Here is a 19,095-nt window from a genome sequence, read left to right as displayed (position 1 = left end):
CTCTACTTTGCTTCTATTCTAAAGAGGATTTTTCCACACAAAGGACAAAGATTCAGACCAAGGTTCTCGGACGTTCCTGTTGCTAAAGATCCACCACAAACTGGGTATGAGTTGAACTTGCTTCCTAAAAAGCTATCTCAGAATCTGCGACATAGGTTAGGGAAAGAGACAGGAGGATATGATTATACATGTTGATTTTATTACACTGCTCTTGAATTATATACAATTGATTATTGATTTGTATGTCACATATCCCTGCTTAAGCTTGCTTAATAAATTCATACTCTAAAATTCTAATGAGGTTGGTGAACATTGGAATTAATTGAGTCATTTATTCATTTTCCAGTTCTTTTAATAAGGGTAAAACTAATGTACATGGTTCTAGTAAAGAGGAGGCTTCATAATTTCCTTTGGCGAGAGTAAAATAATGACCCAGGGACTTACATCCAAGTCACTAAATCTAGTCTAGTCGGTTCCAAGAGCTAGTTATATTTTAGAAAGTGAGCTACCGTTAACAGGAGTGGTTATTGGAATTATGCAGCTGTGAGGGCTACTCAGCTGATTGTTTCTTAACTGAAAAGGGTCGTAACTTCTGGATTGGAGGTAGTTAGAGCTAGACGAATCGCTTTCGACACCAGTTTAAATAGATTATCTCTTATAGATCTCTGTTAGGGTAATACCCAGGTCTTAGAGGTTTTCCGGACCTGTTAGACAGAGAACTGGTCAGTAGTTAGCCCCGGAGGGTTGTGATGAAGTGGGCGGGGCTAGCTATTGCAGGATAACGGACAAAGGCAGTTATTAGTAGATGCTACAGTAGATGCAAATGCTACAGTTATTAGTAGAAGAGTTCTTGTCTTTCGTCTCAGCTTTCTCAGTATCACACAGATTAATGAGAATTTATTATTTATTTATTATTTGAGAAAATCTACATGAATACTTGCTATTATTGTTGTTTGGTTGTAAATTTATTTCTAGATGAATAAAAAAATTAATATATATAATAATACAACTGCAGCTTAATTAGTAAATGTTAATATACTGAAGTTCTTTCAATCTTAAAACAAAACATATTAAATAGATTCATTATCTGGACGTTAAAAGTGTTTATATATTAATACTGACTTATAGACATGTTGCATGTTGCATTTGGAAACTGCACAGCGCTGAAGGACAGGAAGACGATTCTTTAACATGTAGTAGTGCTGACGCGGTAGAACAACACAGTTAACTAAATCAAACCTGGAGATGAAGATATTATTCATCTGGTGCCACAGCAAAGGGAGGAAGAACCTAAAAGAAGTCTAGTTCTTCTCTTTTCTCACTCTGTGTCGGTTACGGTACATCCAGAGCCATTGCCATAGCAACTGACTGACAACAACCGAAACGCATCAAATTCTGCAGGACATGTGCTGACTTGTCAAAGTCAAGCTGCATAATTCACAACAAATATCATCTCAGGGTGCTTTACAGAATTGTTTTCAATTTAATCATTGAAAAATTCATATTTTCTATTGATAATTCTATTGATAATTATACTTAGCAAACTATGCTAAGTATGATAGATGTTTCTATCAATAATAATGCTAGTATCATCTGAACATGCAGCATCTACCAGAATACATAGAATGAAAATAATGGCAGACAATGTGTTGTGAATGTAAGAAAGAGATGGGCAGATATTTTCACTGTCTTGGGACTGTTCTCTGGCTTCACTCTTTTGGATTAAAATATTGGAGGCTCCCAGTGCCGGGCTCGGCTCAGAGATCCCTCAGACTCCAGAACCGTGTTTATTAGGAGACAGAACTCAAATGCCGAACATCCCAAAAGGAGTTTTTACAGTTCTGGTGGTCAGTCTGGTGACATCTTAAGACATTGAAAGACCACAAAGTGTCCCGATCTAAATGAGTGGATTAAATCGATGATGGCCACAGCTTGCTCAACCATGCTCAACAACATGATCAGGACACGGACTGGGATAGCTCATGGGACTCACTGAAAAGAATTACGGTCTCTGTGTAGAAACGTCAGGATGAGGCTTCTTGGATTTCCTGGACAACTCCTTTTTCCCAGCTACTTGAACTAACACTGTAACATGCATGTGATGTATAGCTGAGGGAGGGTCTGTGCACCAGACATGTTCTGTTTGTGTTTTTGCTTTATATTCAGAAAATCAATAAAAAATGTTAATTACAAAAACACTGCAATTATGCTTATACAAAAGCTTAATCAACACTGCTTTAATATGCTAAAAGTTCCTGCTGAACTCTGTTGAGCCAACCTGAAATTGTTCAGTGTAGTCTCTCCCCATTTTAAATACTTTTGTTTCAAAAGAATGATAAAAGCCCTGAAAACGTTATTAATCAATGAGGTCAGAGTAATTTATGTTCTGGAAATGATTTTATAAAATGGAAATATTTCAAGTCACATGAATAAATGCAAGTAACACCTTTATTGTAATCTTTTTCATTTATTTTTTTATTATCTATGAGCTTATTTAGTCAGCAGACATTTATTACAGCTTTTGGAGTGGTGGAAACGCAGAAGGAGCTCTGATCAGATGAGACCATAACACAGGGGTGTCCAAACTTTTTGCAAAGAGGGCCAGATTTGATCAAGTGAAGATGCCCGGGGGCCAATAGTTTGTTCGGACATTTTTTAACTACAAAAGTTTCACAAACTGTTATAAAACAATTTTCATTGTCACAATTATCTTTATTTTTCAAATGACAAAAAAACAAAACAAATATAAGCCACTCAGGCAAATGAGAACAACTCTAAAAACCCAAATTCTGCCTTTCTTTCATATCTGGAGAGTCAGATAACATTGAACAAACTATATGAAATACCTTAAATTTACATGAGTTTAAAAATATCTTTGCCTCAAGAACATTTTAAACAGGAGTTAAAGTAATGCAAAGTTGTCTGTTATTATTAAATCTTAAAACAAGTGAATTTTGCTTGTCATTTACTATATCTACAGGTTCATAACCAAATCTTACTAAGAGTTTAATAAAAATAAGTGCCATAAATCCAAGTGCATAAATGTTCTTTTGGCTCTTCACTGCTGATAGTGACAGACGTTACCGTTCAAAATACTCAGTTTCATGTCCTCAACTCTCAGTGCCACACTGTTACTGCCAGGCAAACATTTTTCTCAAATTCTTGCTTCTTCTCAGGGCAAAATGTTCTCCACCATTTTCATAACACAGTCTTTGATAAATGTATCTTCAGTAAAAGGTTTGCCATGTTTAGCTATTAACATTAACATCGTAGCTGCTTTGGTGGTATTTTCTTTTGACTCACAGGCCCGCGTGAAGAATCGCTGTTGTGATGCCAGTGCAGCTTGGAGCTGCTTCAGTTTTTCAGCACGGTCACTTCCTGTTAGCTTGTTGTATGTGTTAGCATGTTTAGTCTGGTAGTGTCCTTTTACGTTGAAATCCTTAAACAAGGCAACCGTCTCACAAATTAGACAAGCACAATTGCCTTGATTTTCAGTGAAGAAGTGTTATAATTCCCATCTCTCTTGAAAGCGGCGGCCCTCACTGTAAACTTGTTTTCTTTGCAGTGGCCATGGCAGAAATGAGTGGAGAGCGGTTCGCTGCACGGAGGCAGACTGATAGTATTAAAGTGGTGCTGCCACCATTTGGTGAAAGGAGGAATTACAGTTTCAAGTTTTATGATTTATTTATTCTGTTTCACGGTGCAGGCGGGCCATAAATAATACATTATAAAACCGAAGATGCGGGCCGTATGAAATCTGACCGCGGGCCGTGATTGGCCCCCGGGCTGGACTTTGGACATGCCTGCCATAACAGAACTTTTTAGCAGTTTAATGTATTAAACACACCATCTTCTTAGTGAAACATAGTGGTGGCAGCCATCAGGGAAGCTGGTTGGAGGTGAGTGGGAGATGGATGGGAAAATCTGGGAAGGTGAAAAGGTGGACCTCTGTCTCAGACTTCAGACTGAGACAGAGGTTGGAAGGTGGACCCTTTCAACAGGACAACAGCCCCAAACATGCAGCTACAATAAAACATCTGATATCAAGAGAGGATGTCTTTCAAAGTCCAGATCTAACTTTGATTGAGAATCTTTGGCAAGACTGTAGAACTGATGTCCAGTTCTCCAAACTGAATGAATTGATAGGCTCAATAGGACTCACAGGCCTGACTACAAACAGGGAACACTCAAATATTATTAGTAAAAATCTTGAAATCCAAGACTCAGATCCTAATTTTCACTACTTTGCATCAGTCTATCTAAAATCTAGATAAACCAATCTAGATGCCAAAAATGACATCAGTACCGCCTGATATTAGTCATTTTATTGATATCAGCCCAAATTATCCCAATAAAAACATTTTGAATTGTGATGTGAAAATGTGAAAAAGTTTGAGGTGCTCTTCGCGTTCCACACATTTCAGATCAAGTTTGATTATCAGAACTCGGACCAAAATATGCCAACACAGCGAGCAAGTGTGTTGGGACTCACTGTGTGAGACTCATTGTGTTTATTATTTTCCTGGACTTTCCCCTTTGTGCCCTGAAACTATCATCTTTCTGTCAGTTCAAGTAAGAAGACAGTAAACATTGGGTCGTTTTATGGCCACAGCTTCACGTGCTCCGGCCCGGCCCGGCCCAAAAAGATAACGCTCCGCTTCAGAAACTCACCTACTTAAACTTTGATATGTTTTATTGTCGGGCATTCAAGGAAGCGGAATAAGACCACTTATCGTTTAGTCCCATTTCTCAGTCCTTCCCAGTCTGAGTGTGCACAACAGAACGGCCAATAAATGACTGTGCTCAGGTGAGCAGTATTTGTGTTCGGGTTACTAAATAACCAGGCCGGTTAGGCAGCTGTTACTGAACGGACATGCTATCCCTACACAGGCATTAGTCACTAGCATGGACCCAAAATTAAATTAAATTAAAACATAAAAGACAAACACATTTATTTGATAACCTGACTGTGGTGCTGCTTTTATTTCCAAAATACTTTCTAATCATTCTTACGGGATGCTGACTCAAAAAGCAGCCTCACTGAGAGTCGCCTCTCAGTGAGGCTAGCTGTGGTCAGAAACAGTGAAGGAATCAGGTGGTCGCTGTCACAGCTCCTGTGTGAAGACAGTTCAGCAGCAGCATCTGTTAGAGTTCAGAATATTCACTGAACTCTGATCCAGAACCTCACAGCATTCTGGGATGTAGGCAGAGGAAAGGCATTATCCACTCAACCTTTCACTAGGTGCTTAGGTCTCAACCTAAGCTAGGTTGGCAGCAACAACTTGCAGCAGTTTCATGTTTCACCACCATGATTCATAACTGCTTAAAAATTAAGAAACAAAAGGCTGGAGAGAAAACTGTGGATAAAACATGGAAGGTCACACTACCAGTATTTCAGACATTTAAAGCAAAAAACTAATCAATAATCAATCAATCAGTATTGATTTTCAGCCATAATGAACTTGAAAAAAGTTTCACTGTGACGAAATGTAACAAAAACAGCTGGTAGCCAGACAGTCACTGATCCTCAGTTTGGACCTGGTTCCCTACAGAATATCATGGATAAATTCTGCTCTGTTTGGCGAGTAAAATTATATTTAAAAAATATAAATCTACTCTACTAAAGCAAGCTGGCATCACATGGCTCTACTTATTTGACTGTTTTGGTATTTTTATTTAGTCAGGCTCATACAAATTGCTGCTTCAAATCTGTTTCCGTGTGTGAAGCAGAAAGTTTGAACTGTAATTCAGAAAGCAACATTTGGTTACAATAAAACAGAGACGTTTCTAAAAACTGCCAGGAAACAGGCACCTCTGGCTCAAACTCCCAAACCATTGCAACTCTTTTGGTCTGGTTTGATTTACTTTAGAGCAACTCATTGGAGTAAAGTCGACAAAATTCATACCACAACAATACAGAGGAATGTCAGGACTCAAACAGCGCAATTCAAAAACCCAACAGCTGAAGGAATGAAATAAATAGGTTCTGGTTTATTTTGCTCTTTGGAGGTCAGTGAACCTGGTTGTTGTCTGATCTCAGGGGCTTTCAGATGAATCTTGCTTCTTTGTGACCTTTTGTTCGCCTTCACGCCTTGAGTTAAGTCTCTTAAAGCCACATTAAGGACCTTAACTTTTCTCCTAAACCTTTTTTTTATTTACCAGGAGGAGGTTACCAAACCAAAAGAAGAATAAATTATTCTTTAAAGAGATTGATCATCATTAAAAGCATTCAGTTTATTCTCCAGTTGGCTCTTTTGTAAAAGAAGTTAGTGTTAGCTTCTTAAGCTAACTGGTAAAGTTAGACTGGTGCCTAAAGATTTAAACTGGCTGCTACTGTACCATTAATTTATTTAATTTATTTTGAAATGTGTGAAAACCTGCTACTGCTACTGCAGCCAACTGATTGGCTCTGTCCTTGTGCCTCTCATGATGTCATCAGCTCAAACAAAAACAAAGAGGAATTAGCTTCTTTTTTTAACATGCCACTTTTTAAAACTTTTGTAGTTTATGAAATTCCGTTGTGTAAATCCATATTTATAACCCACCCTTGTTTTATCATTTTATGATGATATAAAATATCCATCACTGGGAACGTCTTTAACTTGGCTCCAATAAAAGTTTGACTTTGCCACATTCTGAGAATCTGGTGAGTTTGGGTGTGAATGGCCATCGGTTCTGATCTGGCTTGGATCTGGTTTGGATCTGGTTCTGTCTAAAATAAATGTAGCTGACACCTGAAGGATTTCTATTTTCTCCAGGGTTGTACTGAGTTATTCCAGTATGGATGAAAGGTGGAACTATAACAGTATAAACATGGGAGGAGTGTTTAGTGGAGGGAAATCAGTACAGCTCTACTTAGTCCTAACTCCTCTTCCTTCTCCTCCTCCTCCACTGCAGGCGCCACCCCAAGGCCAAGTCTTTCCATTTGCATAGAGGGCTAAAAAGGGAGCTGACAGAACAGGGCAGGTGGTAACGGCCAACAGACTGAGGAGGAAGGAGGATCAGCCTCCAGCACTGAACGCCCGCTGTCTTGCTCAGACAGAACCGCAGAACAACATCACACCAGTAGGAGCAACCTGAGCAGAGGTTTCTGAATCCAGTCCATAAACTGTTCCCATGTGGAGTGGAAGTGAGCTGAGCCAGGCTGGGTGACGGATCAACAGGGGATCTTCATCCTCTAACAGGTAAACTGGACTTCTGCAGATCTAAATCTTTTGTTTTTATGACATTGACTCAGGAGGAACACTCCTTATGCTGTGTTAACTCGCAATGAGTTAGTTTGTTTTTAAGCACCTTATCAATACTGAGTGTTCTTGACTTTTATAGCTGAATTATCAAACAGAATGAACTCTGAGCCCTCATAGCAGACTCATGGTCTGCATGTTGGACTCTGGTGTCTCTGCGTTTGTTCGCCCGCATTGTCTTTCTTGTTTACACTCGCTCCCATCTGCTTCTGCCACAACCCACCTGACATTCAGCTCTCTGCATCTGAACGGGTCCACCCCCTCACTCTGAAGACGTCAGGTAGATCAGGTTTCATTTGCTGTGCAAACTGAGAACAGGTAGTGCTGCATTGAGCATGACAGTTGAATTTACAGGATATACAGAAACAGGCAGTTGGAGCAAACACAAAGAAGTTGCAGAAGTCTGAATGAGGCTTGCTAAAAAAACAAACAAATAAAACAACCTTGACTGGCATCCAACTAAGCTGGGATTGGTTTTCAAACAGGTCAGTGGGACAGGGAGGAAAAACAGATGAGTGAACGGAGCCAGCAGCAGAGAAACCCACCCAGAGTTTGAAGTTTATGTTTTGGATTGAGCAGAAACTCAGTTAATGTTTTATCAGTCTGGGAGGCATTTTTAGCAGCAACTCCAGATTCTTTTAAACAGTTAAGATCACAACCTGATTGGGGTTTTTACATCAAACTGTTTGTTGTGTAAAAAGACATTCAAACCACACCGAGACATTTTATCTAAAATGCCTAAAATAATGTTGAGGTTCCAAATAAAGCAATCGTTTTTAATTCAAACCGGATAAAAATAGATGAAATCAGAAATATTTAACAATATTTATTCATTTATTATTCTTTTAACTTAAGAAATAAAATGGAAAATCATAAATTACATTTTGAGAACAAGTATTTTATTTTTTAAAATTATTTCATAGTTCTTTGGCAGTGGACCAAAAAATTAACCAAACTGTCATTGAGGCTCATTCCAGCTGAGACTGAGAAATAATTCCTGATGGGATACAGCATGGCATACATAAAATAATGAAAAACAAATGATTATATAAAATAATTCATTTTTTGTTCTGGCTGTTTTGGACATCCATGCTGAGGGAGGACAGAGAAACATTACTTTTAATGCAAAATGTTTCTTTGAGACAATTATTCCCTATTTAACCAAATCTTGGATCAGACTCACCATTCTTCAGTTTTCTAAAGTTTCAGATGTTGAAACTATTTACAAACAGGGAATTTATTTCTGTTGTGTTCCTCTTCACTGACCACAAGATAAAAAAGTGTAAACCTTTAACAAAGTGGGTGATGTGGTTACTAAGTTACTGTCAGGTCACATTGAGCTAAGGGCTAAAAGCTGAGGCCAGCACTGTAGATTTTAATTAAAGGTATTAATGGTGGGTTTTTAAATCTGTTTACATGTCACACAAACTCACCTATTACAACTAAGATATATTTAAATATTTTGTGTGTAAAAAATATACGTAGAAATGTGATTAGATAGCACATAATATTAGCAGCAGAAATCTGTTAGTGGGTGTTTAAAAAGCCACAATATTGTATAATGAAAAATATACAATATTTCATGTTAAGGAACTTGAAGGTTCCTGAAGCTAGAAATATTTTCTTAGTTTCAGTCCAAATCCATTTGCAGTGGTACAATCTCATTTATTTATAGAACCGTTAATTACATTTACTTAACTTAATAAGTTAAATATTATTCAGGAAACAGATTTTGCTTCATCATTTACCACAGGAAAAGAGACCCCACCTTAGAACTGAACTTCAGAGAATCTGATGAGATGTCATTACAATTACACAGAAAAATCTGTCCTAATCCCTGAGAAGCACGACCAGCTTCAGGAATAAAGAGGGAGAGCAGCAGGAATGTCAAGGGCAGACGGAGCCGTTAGCTGGAGAACAAGCGGAGCCTCTGTGCCTGGGAGAGCCGAGCAGGACCAGGCCTGAGGGCAGCGCCACAAGAACACCTGTGTTCCTGCGATGTTCACACACACACACCCACCCTCACACACACACCCCGTGATGTGTGTGATGTTTGGGCTCTTCAGAACAGAGCAGTTCAGGACAAACAGAACAGCTGCATTAAAACTCAGCTTAAACTACACATTTTTACCTATTAGGTAACTTCTGAAGGCAGTTGGTGGAACTGGATTTTATTTAATATAAAGAACTAAAAATTAATGCAATAAAAATAATGTTTTGTTGATCTTGAATGCAGTGATAATTTTTCTGATCATTTTCATGACGCTCTACTTTCTGTTGGTCTAAAATATAAAATCTTAATAAAATACGTGAAAGTTTGTGAATGTAGCATGAAAAGGTTCATGACCTATATGACGGTGTAACCAGCGCCCTCTGCTTGTGCCTCTGTCAAACTGCTGCCATTATTTTTCATGGGAAAACACATTATTCACAGATGCTGCAGCATCATAGAGGGTGATTGTCAGATGAAGTACTTCAGATGCTGTAAGAAACATAACCCAAACCTTAACTCTGACTCATGTGAATTCCCTGCCTATGTGAATTCATGTGAATTCCCTGGTCTAGTGGGCTTAGTGAACTTACTAAACAAAACATTATTTTTTATTAATAATCTTCAAATCATCCAAAACAGAACATATCAGATTCTAATTCACTTTTCTAAAAGTGTCAGATAAATGCGTGTCAGAATGGTTTTCTGTTAAATATAGATTAAGTTACTCACTATTGTGTCTTTCAGAAATATTGTTTATACTAGAATGTTCTAGTATAATATATATTTCAAAATATATTATCTAGCCAAAATACAACTTATTTTATGCTATTTATGCATGCTATTAAAAAGAGATCCAGTTTACAGGAAAGAACTGTTGTTCGATGAGAATTTTAAAACAATATTTTAGTAAATAGTAAACAATGTAAATCCTGGTTGTGGACTATATATTACACCAGTTAATTATGTGTTTAACCTGAAATTACATGTATCCTGCCGAGTTAATTTCCATGTGTTTTTATTTTTTATTTCATTTCTACAAAGTCTTTTATTGATGCAATTACTGTAATATGGAGTAGCATCTAAACATGGATCCAAACTAAACTAAACTAAACTAAACCTTGGACCTAGAACATTTCCTTTGGACCTTTTCATCATCTACCTTCTGCCCCGTAAATTAAATATCCACTTCCACTGTTGTGCCGACTACACCCAGCTCTTTTTATCCACTCTTTTATTCTTCCCTCCCTCACTTCCTGTTTAAATGAAATAAAATCCTGGTTTGCCTCAAACTTCCCTAAACTAAACAGTGATAAAAACCGAGTTTTTACTCATTGGCACTAAATCTAAAGTCAACAACTTTTCCCTCACAGTTCTCTGGTCTATCCAGGCACTGGGTGTCATTCTTAACAGTACTCTCTCTTTTCACTCTCACATTAATAGTATTATTTGGTCTGCACACTTCCACTTCTGTAATATTTACCGACTTTGTCCGTCCCTCTCCCTGCTCTCTGCTTCCATTCTAGTAAATATTCTGGTTATTTCTCAAATTGATTACTGTAATTCTCTCCTGGTTGTTCTGCCTCATAAGTCAATCCGTTAACTTCATCTGGTTCAAATGTCTGCTGCTCCCATTATTACCAAAATGGCCTCATTTCACCACATCATTCCAATTTTACTGTGTCCTAGTTAAAGCCTATGCTGTACCTGAGCAGAGCAAATGTTGACTCACGTTTTTACTCTTTGCTGTTTTTACTGTTGGTTTTTGCCTGATGACCGAGTAAATTGACATTACTCATCACGTTTGACCCGATTCGCCTCATCCTGACTGAATTACTGACCTTGCAGAGCAAAATCCGATCAGCTTCATAGTATGTGTGTGCACTGAGAGGGGAAGGTAAAAATAGCTCAGGGTTCAAACAGCTGTAGCTTGTATAAAATCTGCTTTGGTTGACTTGGATGAAAAACAGATTTTACAATATAACAAATCTCTCCTCTTTATTGTCTCTTTAAATAAAGAGAGAATTCACAGAGCAATAAAGACCAAAGTGTCAAAGAGACGACTTTGACAAAGAGAGGAATCTTTACATCTTGCAAGATGGGAGAAAACATTCCACAGATCTGGCACATGCAGATTCTTGGGCATGAAGTTCCAGGTGAGCTGCAGAAGAAGATATCGGTGGCCAGCCAGCCGGAGTGCTCCATCTGCTACAACACCTACGACAACGTCTTCAAAACACCCAAGCTGCTGGAGTGCACCCACACCTTTTGCCTGGAGTGCCTGTCCCGCCTCATGGCCGTCTCCCTGACCGATCAGGACGAGGGCGCTGGCAGCACACGCCTCTCTTGCCCCTTCTGCCGCCATCCCACTATGCTGCCAGAAGACGGCCCCCCCGCCCTGGCCACCAGCCGGGAGGTCCTCTGCAAACTGCCCAGCCACCAGCAGCAGGAGGAGCCCGTGTGGCTGGAGGGGGAGAAGCTGTGCTACAAGACCTCCAGACAGGACGCCCTATCCGGAGCGCCTGACAGCCCCACGGCCTTCTGCATCTGCATCGACATCGGGGCCAGTAAGTCAGCGGACGCTCCGGTCCAGACCAGGCGCCGGAGCTCGGGTCTGATGGGCCGACTGGCAGACTGGAAGAGGATGGTGCTGTTCGTGGTGCTCATGGTGCTGCTGGTCATAGTGGTGCTGTGGCCTCTGCAGTGTGTGTTCACCACCGGAAACATGCGCTGCATGAGAAACGGACTCCACATCAGCACCACGGCAACCACCACCACGACCATTGGCCCGTCGATAAGCAGGTCCGGCCTGAAAGGATGAGCAGCTCAACTTACAGAACTTCACCATGACACGTTCTTTTGAAGAGTTGCATTCTGGGTAATTAGTGTCTGCTGCCTCTGATGCTGTAGCTGGGACCGGACCTGGTTCCCCTGCAGTGATGACTGAAGGGCTTTTCACTGATTCACTCAGACTTTACAGCTCCATTTCTGTCAACATTTCCCTTTTAAAATGGCTGCATCGCCAAGGAGTAGATAAAACTTTGACACATTTGCACTTTGACCAGAGCTTGCATTCTGAGATAAGAACATCTGACTGGTTCTGTTTGGTACCGATGTAGAACCCTGAAGTCCAGGCCAAACGGCTCAGCACATTTACTGAGCCAGTGTGGAAATGTGAACTTTTGGATGGGATCCACATGTGCCAATGACAAATGTGTATAATGTGACTGATTGTGACTTTTGATACATCTTTGTTTACAAAACTACAATTAAAAGTGAAGCTTGTCTGTGTCCACTGTTTCAATATGGAAAGACGTGTTTAAAGTGATATTTTGTAAAAAAAAAAAAAAAAAAAATAATAATCTGACTTTTTAACCATGAAAACAAATGATCAGATTTCCTCCTCCATCAACCTTTGACCCCTGAGGGTAAATCTTTGCCAGGAAGCTGGAGGAGGAAAGCCTGAACTCTGGGTTTTTCCAGTTTGCTCAGATATTAAACAGATAAGACTCAGAGGTTTTATTTAGAAGTGGGTTATAAATGCAGAACTTCCTTAAAGACCCATTTGGACTGCTGGGAAACAGTTAAACATTAAGCATGGATAAATGCAAACGTGGCAACGCTTTGAAACAGCAAGTTCATATTACAGATGAATGTGCTTACTCTTATTTTCTCCTCAAATCTTCAATTAGTGTCATTATGAATCACCAAACTAAGATTGGACAGTTTCCTTTCTCTGTACTTGTTTTAGTGGGCACTTTGAATCTGTGGATTATTTAATCCATACTAATAAAACATCAAACATTTACAGCAAACACAAGAAACAAACACACATGACTTAGCATACTGCGGCATCATAAAGTGTTTTATTCAGTATATGATATTAGAGGCAGTTTCAGACAGCTCATCACACAGTTGAAGCCAAAACTCCCAAAAAGGCGTGTGGGCGGAACCAGTGCAAGACGAACAGGAAACATGGAGGACAACGTCAGGGAATCCAACAAAAATCACATCAACAAGTTCAAGTAAAATGTCAGAGGACCAGCTGAAATAAAACTCGGTGTCATGACTGCAGCCCTCCACCGATTCAGTCATCAAAACATGGTGAGAAAAATAAAACCTCCATACCAAACAGAAATGCAAGGATGAATGAAAGAAAACGAGTCTGAAGGAAAACACGTGAACAGCATAGTGCACAAACAAAAACACGTCTGATGGACTTCCACACAACCTGAGAAAAAACAGCTCACACTTTCAAGTACTAAAGTTTCACCAAATCAGACACAATGTGAGAAACAGAGCAAAGTTACTCAGAGTAAACAAAACAGGAAACAGATTCCCTTTCCTGGTTGCACAGGAAGAGAAACACATTATAATGAACATGGAGCAGTGCAGCATTTGAAACAGGCAGTGCAGAGCAGAGGCAGCTTTCAATCACTGAACCAGAGCTATTAACTACAAATCATTTATTAAACAGCATTTCAGTAGTTAGACCATGAAAAACCTTTAAACTTTAAAATGAGGGAAACAAAATGGCTGCTGGAGTTACATTCAAACTTTTCTACATTAGAATCATTTCAGTGCAGTGCTGAGAGTATTATTAGTTCCACCATGAATCACGTCTGTGTTTGAGCCATTCGGCTGGACAGATGTTCAGTTTGTATTAAACTCCTCAGATCTGAGGTCAGAAGGGTGACAACTTTTCCAAACGTTGGATATTTTCATGAAGATCCTGACATGCAGGATTTAATCCCTGGGCTGTTTGTGTTGAGCTGGGGCAACTGGGAGAGGGGCACTAAGACGCCTGGGGCAGGTGGTGCATAATTCATACTCCTTCAAACTTTAAGGAAATTTCCTTGAATTTTTCTTCTCACAAATACAATTCCGAAATGTTTGGCCTGCAGTAGTAGTCAGTGAACGTGAATAATTTGATATATTTTTCAATTGAAAGTCAAAGGTCAACACATTGAGCCAGTTTCAGAAGTCTAGTGTTCTGGTTTTGTTCTCGATTCTCATTTCAAATATAAAAAAAAACAACCAAACATACATGAAATTAGTGAGCAGAGTTGCAAAATAAAACCTTAAAACATTCAGAGAAATTAAAGAATGTTGCTCCACTGAAGCTATTGGGCGACGGCAACAATCACCAAACAACATCAAACCCAAATATTAACGCTTTGGACAGAAAACCTGCAGGTTTTCACTAAAAATGAAAAACTTTCCCTTATTTTTAATGAAAGCTCATCTTTCCCTCAGACCTGAAAGTTCATCCAGGAACTGTAAGGTACATTTTCATGAAACCTTATTTGTCTGTGAAAATCATTAATATGTGAAATTCATTTACCTGAAGATTTGAAACGGATGAGCTAAGGCTGAAAATGTTATAATGTTCAATGTTTGCTTATGCAAATGAGCAATAAAGAGAGAAATGATGCAGTCATCACCAGTAGACCCAACTTCTGAGAGCAACTGGAGATTATTTAGGGGTGTCAGGGTAAAGTGGGTTCATACAACTGCACACCAAACTTTTCAGATATTTCCTCTTTTAAACACTTTTAAACCATGATTTTCCTTCAGGCAGCTCTTTGTGTCCATCTATCAAAGAAAGTCCAAATAAAACTCTGTGATGTTTTTGCTTGAAACTTGAGAAAATGTGAAGGTTGAAGGAGGAATTTACTCTCGCCTTGAACCGGACCGGGTTATTTTGGATTCAGGAGGCTAAAAATATCCAACAATCTGCGGGAAAGTGCAGAGGGCTCGTTGCTCTACAGCACCACTCTACTTATCCCATAAATAATGTCGCTTTACTCGGCCGGCTGGCATCAGACCTGGATTACAGTCGTCTTCTAAATTACTTTTCAGAGACAAATCTATTCTTTAATCTCAGGCAGATGGCCATCTGGGCCGCTGCAATCGGCCCGTTTCCTCATCTCCTTTTGCCAATCCCATCCTGACAGACGCTGAGCTATTAGAGGACGGTTCATTCACCATTCACTATTTATGTCAGGAAATGTGAACTGAAGTTCCGCTTTTAGAAAGACCCTAAAATAAAGTTTATACATAACCTTTAAACCATCGTCACACACAATGAAACGGTAATGCGTTGAAGGGAAGAACAAACACGGCGATAATTTGTGTGTTAGAGGAAAACCTGAAGACGAGACAGAGATGTTCCTGAAGTCGTCTCTCTCTGTGCTCAGGAACAGAACCAGCGCGTCCAGCAGCAGATCGCAGCACATCGTCGTCCTCACACACACTTCACACACACACAGACACACACACCACAGTCTACATATATCTGAAGGGTGGGGCTTGGTGCCCTTCCTGAGCCTTGGGACCCTTCCATCACTCAGCAGCCGCGTTAATAAACCCCGCAGCTCGCCCCGCGAAAACAATGTAAAGTTGAAAGTTCAAATGGCTGGAAGAGCAGCTGGGCTCTGACCTCGGCTCGGATCCCACAAACCCGCTTCGGGTCAGACCTGCCGCCTGATGTCGCATCCAGCAAGTGCAGTTTAGCGGGTTAGCTTCGATTTGGAGGTCTGTGGAAGAAAAAAAGAGGAGAAACGGGTGGGGGAGGGGCTAAGGGTTACAGACACTTCCTGTCACAAGGCACTGGAGTTGGTTCTGACGGGACAGAGTGGAGGGTCCTCTGGTCACAGGGTCAGAGGTCAGCAGCATGGCAGCAGGAGAGGAGTCAGCTCGCTGCCTTCAGGCCGAGGCTGGGGCCTTTTAACGCATCACTTCCTGTCAGCCCCAAAAAGGATTTTTACAGACTCTGGCCAGCAACAGCGCTGCTGAAGCTGCAAAGAGACAAGAGCAACTGGTGAGAGGACGGATGGCTAACTGTCACCAGCGAAGCAACTCACCGTTGCTAATCAATTGTTCTGTCAATTATTTTGTCAATTAATTGTCCACATTCTGCAGATTTTAACCACTTTAGCCTTTTTATACATTTAGAAATATATTAAAAGATGCAAGTGAGTAATTCAATTCCCTTTTTAAATAAGAAAATAAAACATTTCATTGCGTAAAATGAAACAATATTAGTGGATGCATATGCAGCAAAAAATATTTTAAACATCAACATGTGAAAGGCTGACCCTTTACTGACTGACTTAACAGTGAACGGCTGATCTGTTAACTTCTTTTTTGATTAACTGATTAATCATTTGTAGGAGATTAATAGGAGATATTTTTTGTTGTGGTTTTTTTAGGGTTAGGGTTGCCCTAAAAACCCTTTTTTAATCTGAGCCAGCAGAAGCTCAGTCTGCTCAGTCAGGAGTTTTGTGTAGAACAAATTTACAGAGAAAGGTGTTTTAAAATAGTAAAATGTATGTGATTAAGTGCTTAATTACCATTGTGCTTAATTACTGCTCTGAGCGTGTTCTTTAAGCAAATATCGTTTCTTTGCACAATGGCGTTGCCTTGATAGCACTGCTGCCTTGCAGCAAGAAGGTCCTGGGTTCGATTCCCGGCCCGGGATCTTTCTGCATGGAGTTTGCATGTTGTTAGTTTCTGACAGACCACCGCTAACATTTCCATCTAGTTTCATCCCATCACTGAGATAGTTTAGTTATAGTTAACAAAAACAATGAGTAACTTACTCATTGTTTTTGCTGTCCCATGCTCAACATTAATTTTTGTGCCGTGTCAAGAAAATCCGAGCTCATCCCACTTCCCCATGCTGGAGATTTTAGTTTAACAGTAATAATAAATAAAGTTATCTTTAAAATGAATCACTCAAGTGACATCAAGGCCCAACATTAGACTTAAGTGTCAATAAAATAAATCTAGTTGTGTGTGTTGTTTTTGTCTCATGCAAACTTTGCTTTAATTCTACTTTTTTCTATCTAATCATAAGAAATCATAGTCAGTCAGAGAGAGTCATTAAACAGGAAAAGCAGGTTTCCTGGAAAAAGAGGAAGTTTCCAGCCTGCAGATTTATAAAAATAGTTGAGACTATTTTAAAGCATGAAAGTTTTAAAAAATTAAATCTAAACATTATTAGTAATTGGATAAGATTCAAAGTAAAATACTTATATGAATATTGGTTTACTTGTAATAATACACTTATATTTGTGGGAACTACAAGAAAAACAAGTAACTGTAACTTTAGTAGTAAATAATTAGAATCATGGATTATTCTTGGTTTCTTTTCAGAAAAACATCTGTAATAACTCACATTAAGATTATAATAAGAATAATTAATAAGTTATGGTTATAAAATCATAAATGAATGATAGATCAGAGAAGCTGAAGAAAATAAATGTGATATAAGTTATGGTTATAAAATTATAAATGAATGCTAAATCAGAGAAGCTAAAGAAAATAAATGTGATATAAATGTGATTTTGACATTAAACTTGAAATGGTGTAAAAGGTTGTAAAACTGCAATTAAACATCACTGATATGTTGGAGGTAGAGAGTAGGTGAAAGGTTGTGCAGGCAAGGGACACAGGAGGTTGAGCAACCCTGAGACATTGGCACAGACATCAGGAAATGTCTGTAAGACAGTGATGGATATGAGATCATCTGTCTAAGCAGACAGCAGGCGCACCAGGGGGGTGGATAAACCCTATAAAAGGTGGGTGCAAAAGAGGAACCTTTTGTTGGATCCTCCGGGCAGCTTCGAGCCAAGATCGAGATGGACAAAGAACTCTGCAGCTGAAGAAGAGCCGGGGCCACGGAGCCGGAGACTGTCCTGCACATGGAGACCAACCCGTCTGGCCCACAATCTGTGGCTTCGAATCGCACTTCTCTCATCGGCTGGGTTCTGACCCCAAAGACAAAGATGAAGACAAAGACAAGGAAGAAGAACTGGTGCCTTTTTTCCTGCCAGCACCAAGTCCTGTGTGACCTCAGCATCCATGCGGAGAAGAAGCTCATCGGACCTGCGGAGATCCTGGCCTTCGCCGATCAACATCTTCCTCCTGCTGCCGCACCTTCTTCATCATCAAGCCAGGTCTGGGGTTCGAAACGCCAAACTCCGTCCGTCTCTCTCAAAGGTTCCCTTTTTTAGTTCTCAGTATCAGCAGTAGGGAAAGATAGACTAGATGATTGATTTTACTTATTTGATTATTTCTGCTACTGAATTAAGCTGTACTGACCCTTGCAAAAATGCCTTACTAATAAAATATTTAGCATAAAGAAAATCTAAAAGATGTTGTGGACATTCAGTTAATGAGTCACCTTAAAGTTCTTTGATGGTTGTAAAATAGCTGTGATGTTTGATTCTGGAGAGGAAGAGGTGGAAAATGTTTTTAGGTTGCTGGTAGCCCATATTTAAAACCTCATCCTTGGGACTCGCCCGAGTCACTAAAACCTACCTGGTTCAATAACAAATGCAAGTTGCAAAATAGAGAACGAGCGACCGTTAACAGGTGTGCTCTGTGAAACTAGTTGGCTGTAGGCTGCTCAGTCTGGCTAATTCACAGGGGGAAGAAGGGTGGGACACCTGGATGTAGGCCGTCAGATAACCAGGCGAATCGTTTCTCGAAACCAGCTTAAACAGAGTTTACTTCAGTTCTGGACAGGGTAAATCCCAGCAGATTTAGGAAACTCAACGGACCCGTTAGACGGAGAGCTGGTAGCACATCTCCCCTCTCAGAAGAGGAAGTACGAGAGTGAGAGAGTAGAGACAGAAAGGAGGGGGGGGGTGTTGCGCAACAACAAGTGGCGCCCAACGTGGGGCCCAGTCCAACGGAGTAGGAGGGCCCTATGGCCAAGTTAGTAAAAACAGATGTGAGGATCTGAATAGCTCACTTGGCTTGTTAACTCTTAAGGAATAGAGTTAATGGTGACTGATAAGGCCGTCAGTCACAACCCTTGCAGTAACTGTATAGCATACAGGTGAGGGAAGG

At 39.9% G+C, this 19,095-nt stretch overlaps 2 protein-coding genes across 4 annotated transcripts in view; one reads left to right on the top strand and one right to left on the bottom strand.

Moving 5' to 3' along the window:
* Window positions 1–6,875: 6,875 nt before the first annotated feature.
* On the top strand, window positions 6,876–12,525 carry rnf223 (ring finger protein 223). 3 transcript variants are annotated; one of them, XM_028022896.1, is made up of 2 exons: window positions 6,876–7,184; window positions 11,254–12,525. In XM_028022896.1, exon 2 carries the CDS (start codon window positions 11,333–11,335, stop codon window positions 12,053–12,055), a length of 723 nt encoding a protein of 240 aa, XP_027878697.1. In that variant the 5' UTR covers window positions 6,876–7,184; window positions 11,254–11,332; the 3' UTR covers window positions 12,056–12,525. The 3 variants fall into 3 exon arrangements, with proteins under 3 accessions (XP_027878697.1, XP_027878715.1, XP_027878706.1); XM_028022914.1 differs by lacking the exon at window positions 6,876–7,184 and adding an exon at window positions 7,464–7,524; XM_028022905.1 differs by lacking the exon at window positions 6,876–7,184 and adding an exon at window positions 7,477–7,524 and having other exon boundaries at window positions 9,064–12,525.
* A 556-nt stretch (window positions 12,526–13,081) lies between these two features.
* Window positions 13,082–19,095, bottom strand: part of ptpn11b (protein tyrosine phosphatase non-receptor type 11b) — a 57,174-nt gene continuing 51,160 nt past the window's right edge. The window contains exon 16 of the mRNA XM_028022845.1: window positions 13,082–16,034. The gene's annotated coding sequence lies outside the window, so the exon portion shown is untranslated. The remainder of the gene's footprint in view (window positions 16,035–19,095) is intronic.

This window comes from Xiphophorus couchianus, chromosome 1, assembly GCF_001444195.1.
Source record: "Xiphophorus couchianus chromosome 1, X_couchianus-1.0, whole genome shotgun sequence".
Classification (NCBI taxonomy): Eukaryota; Metazoa; Chordata; class Actinopteri; order Cyprinodontiformes; family Poeciliidae; genus Xiphophorus; species Xiphophorus couchianus.
The sequence above is the reverse complement of the archived record's forward strand: the minus strand, read 5'-3'. Positions and strand labels throughout refer to the sequence as shown.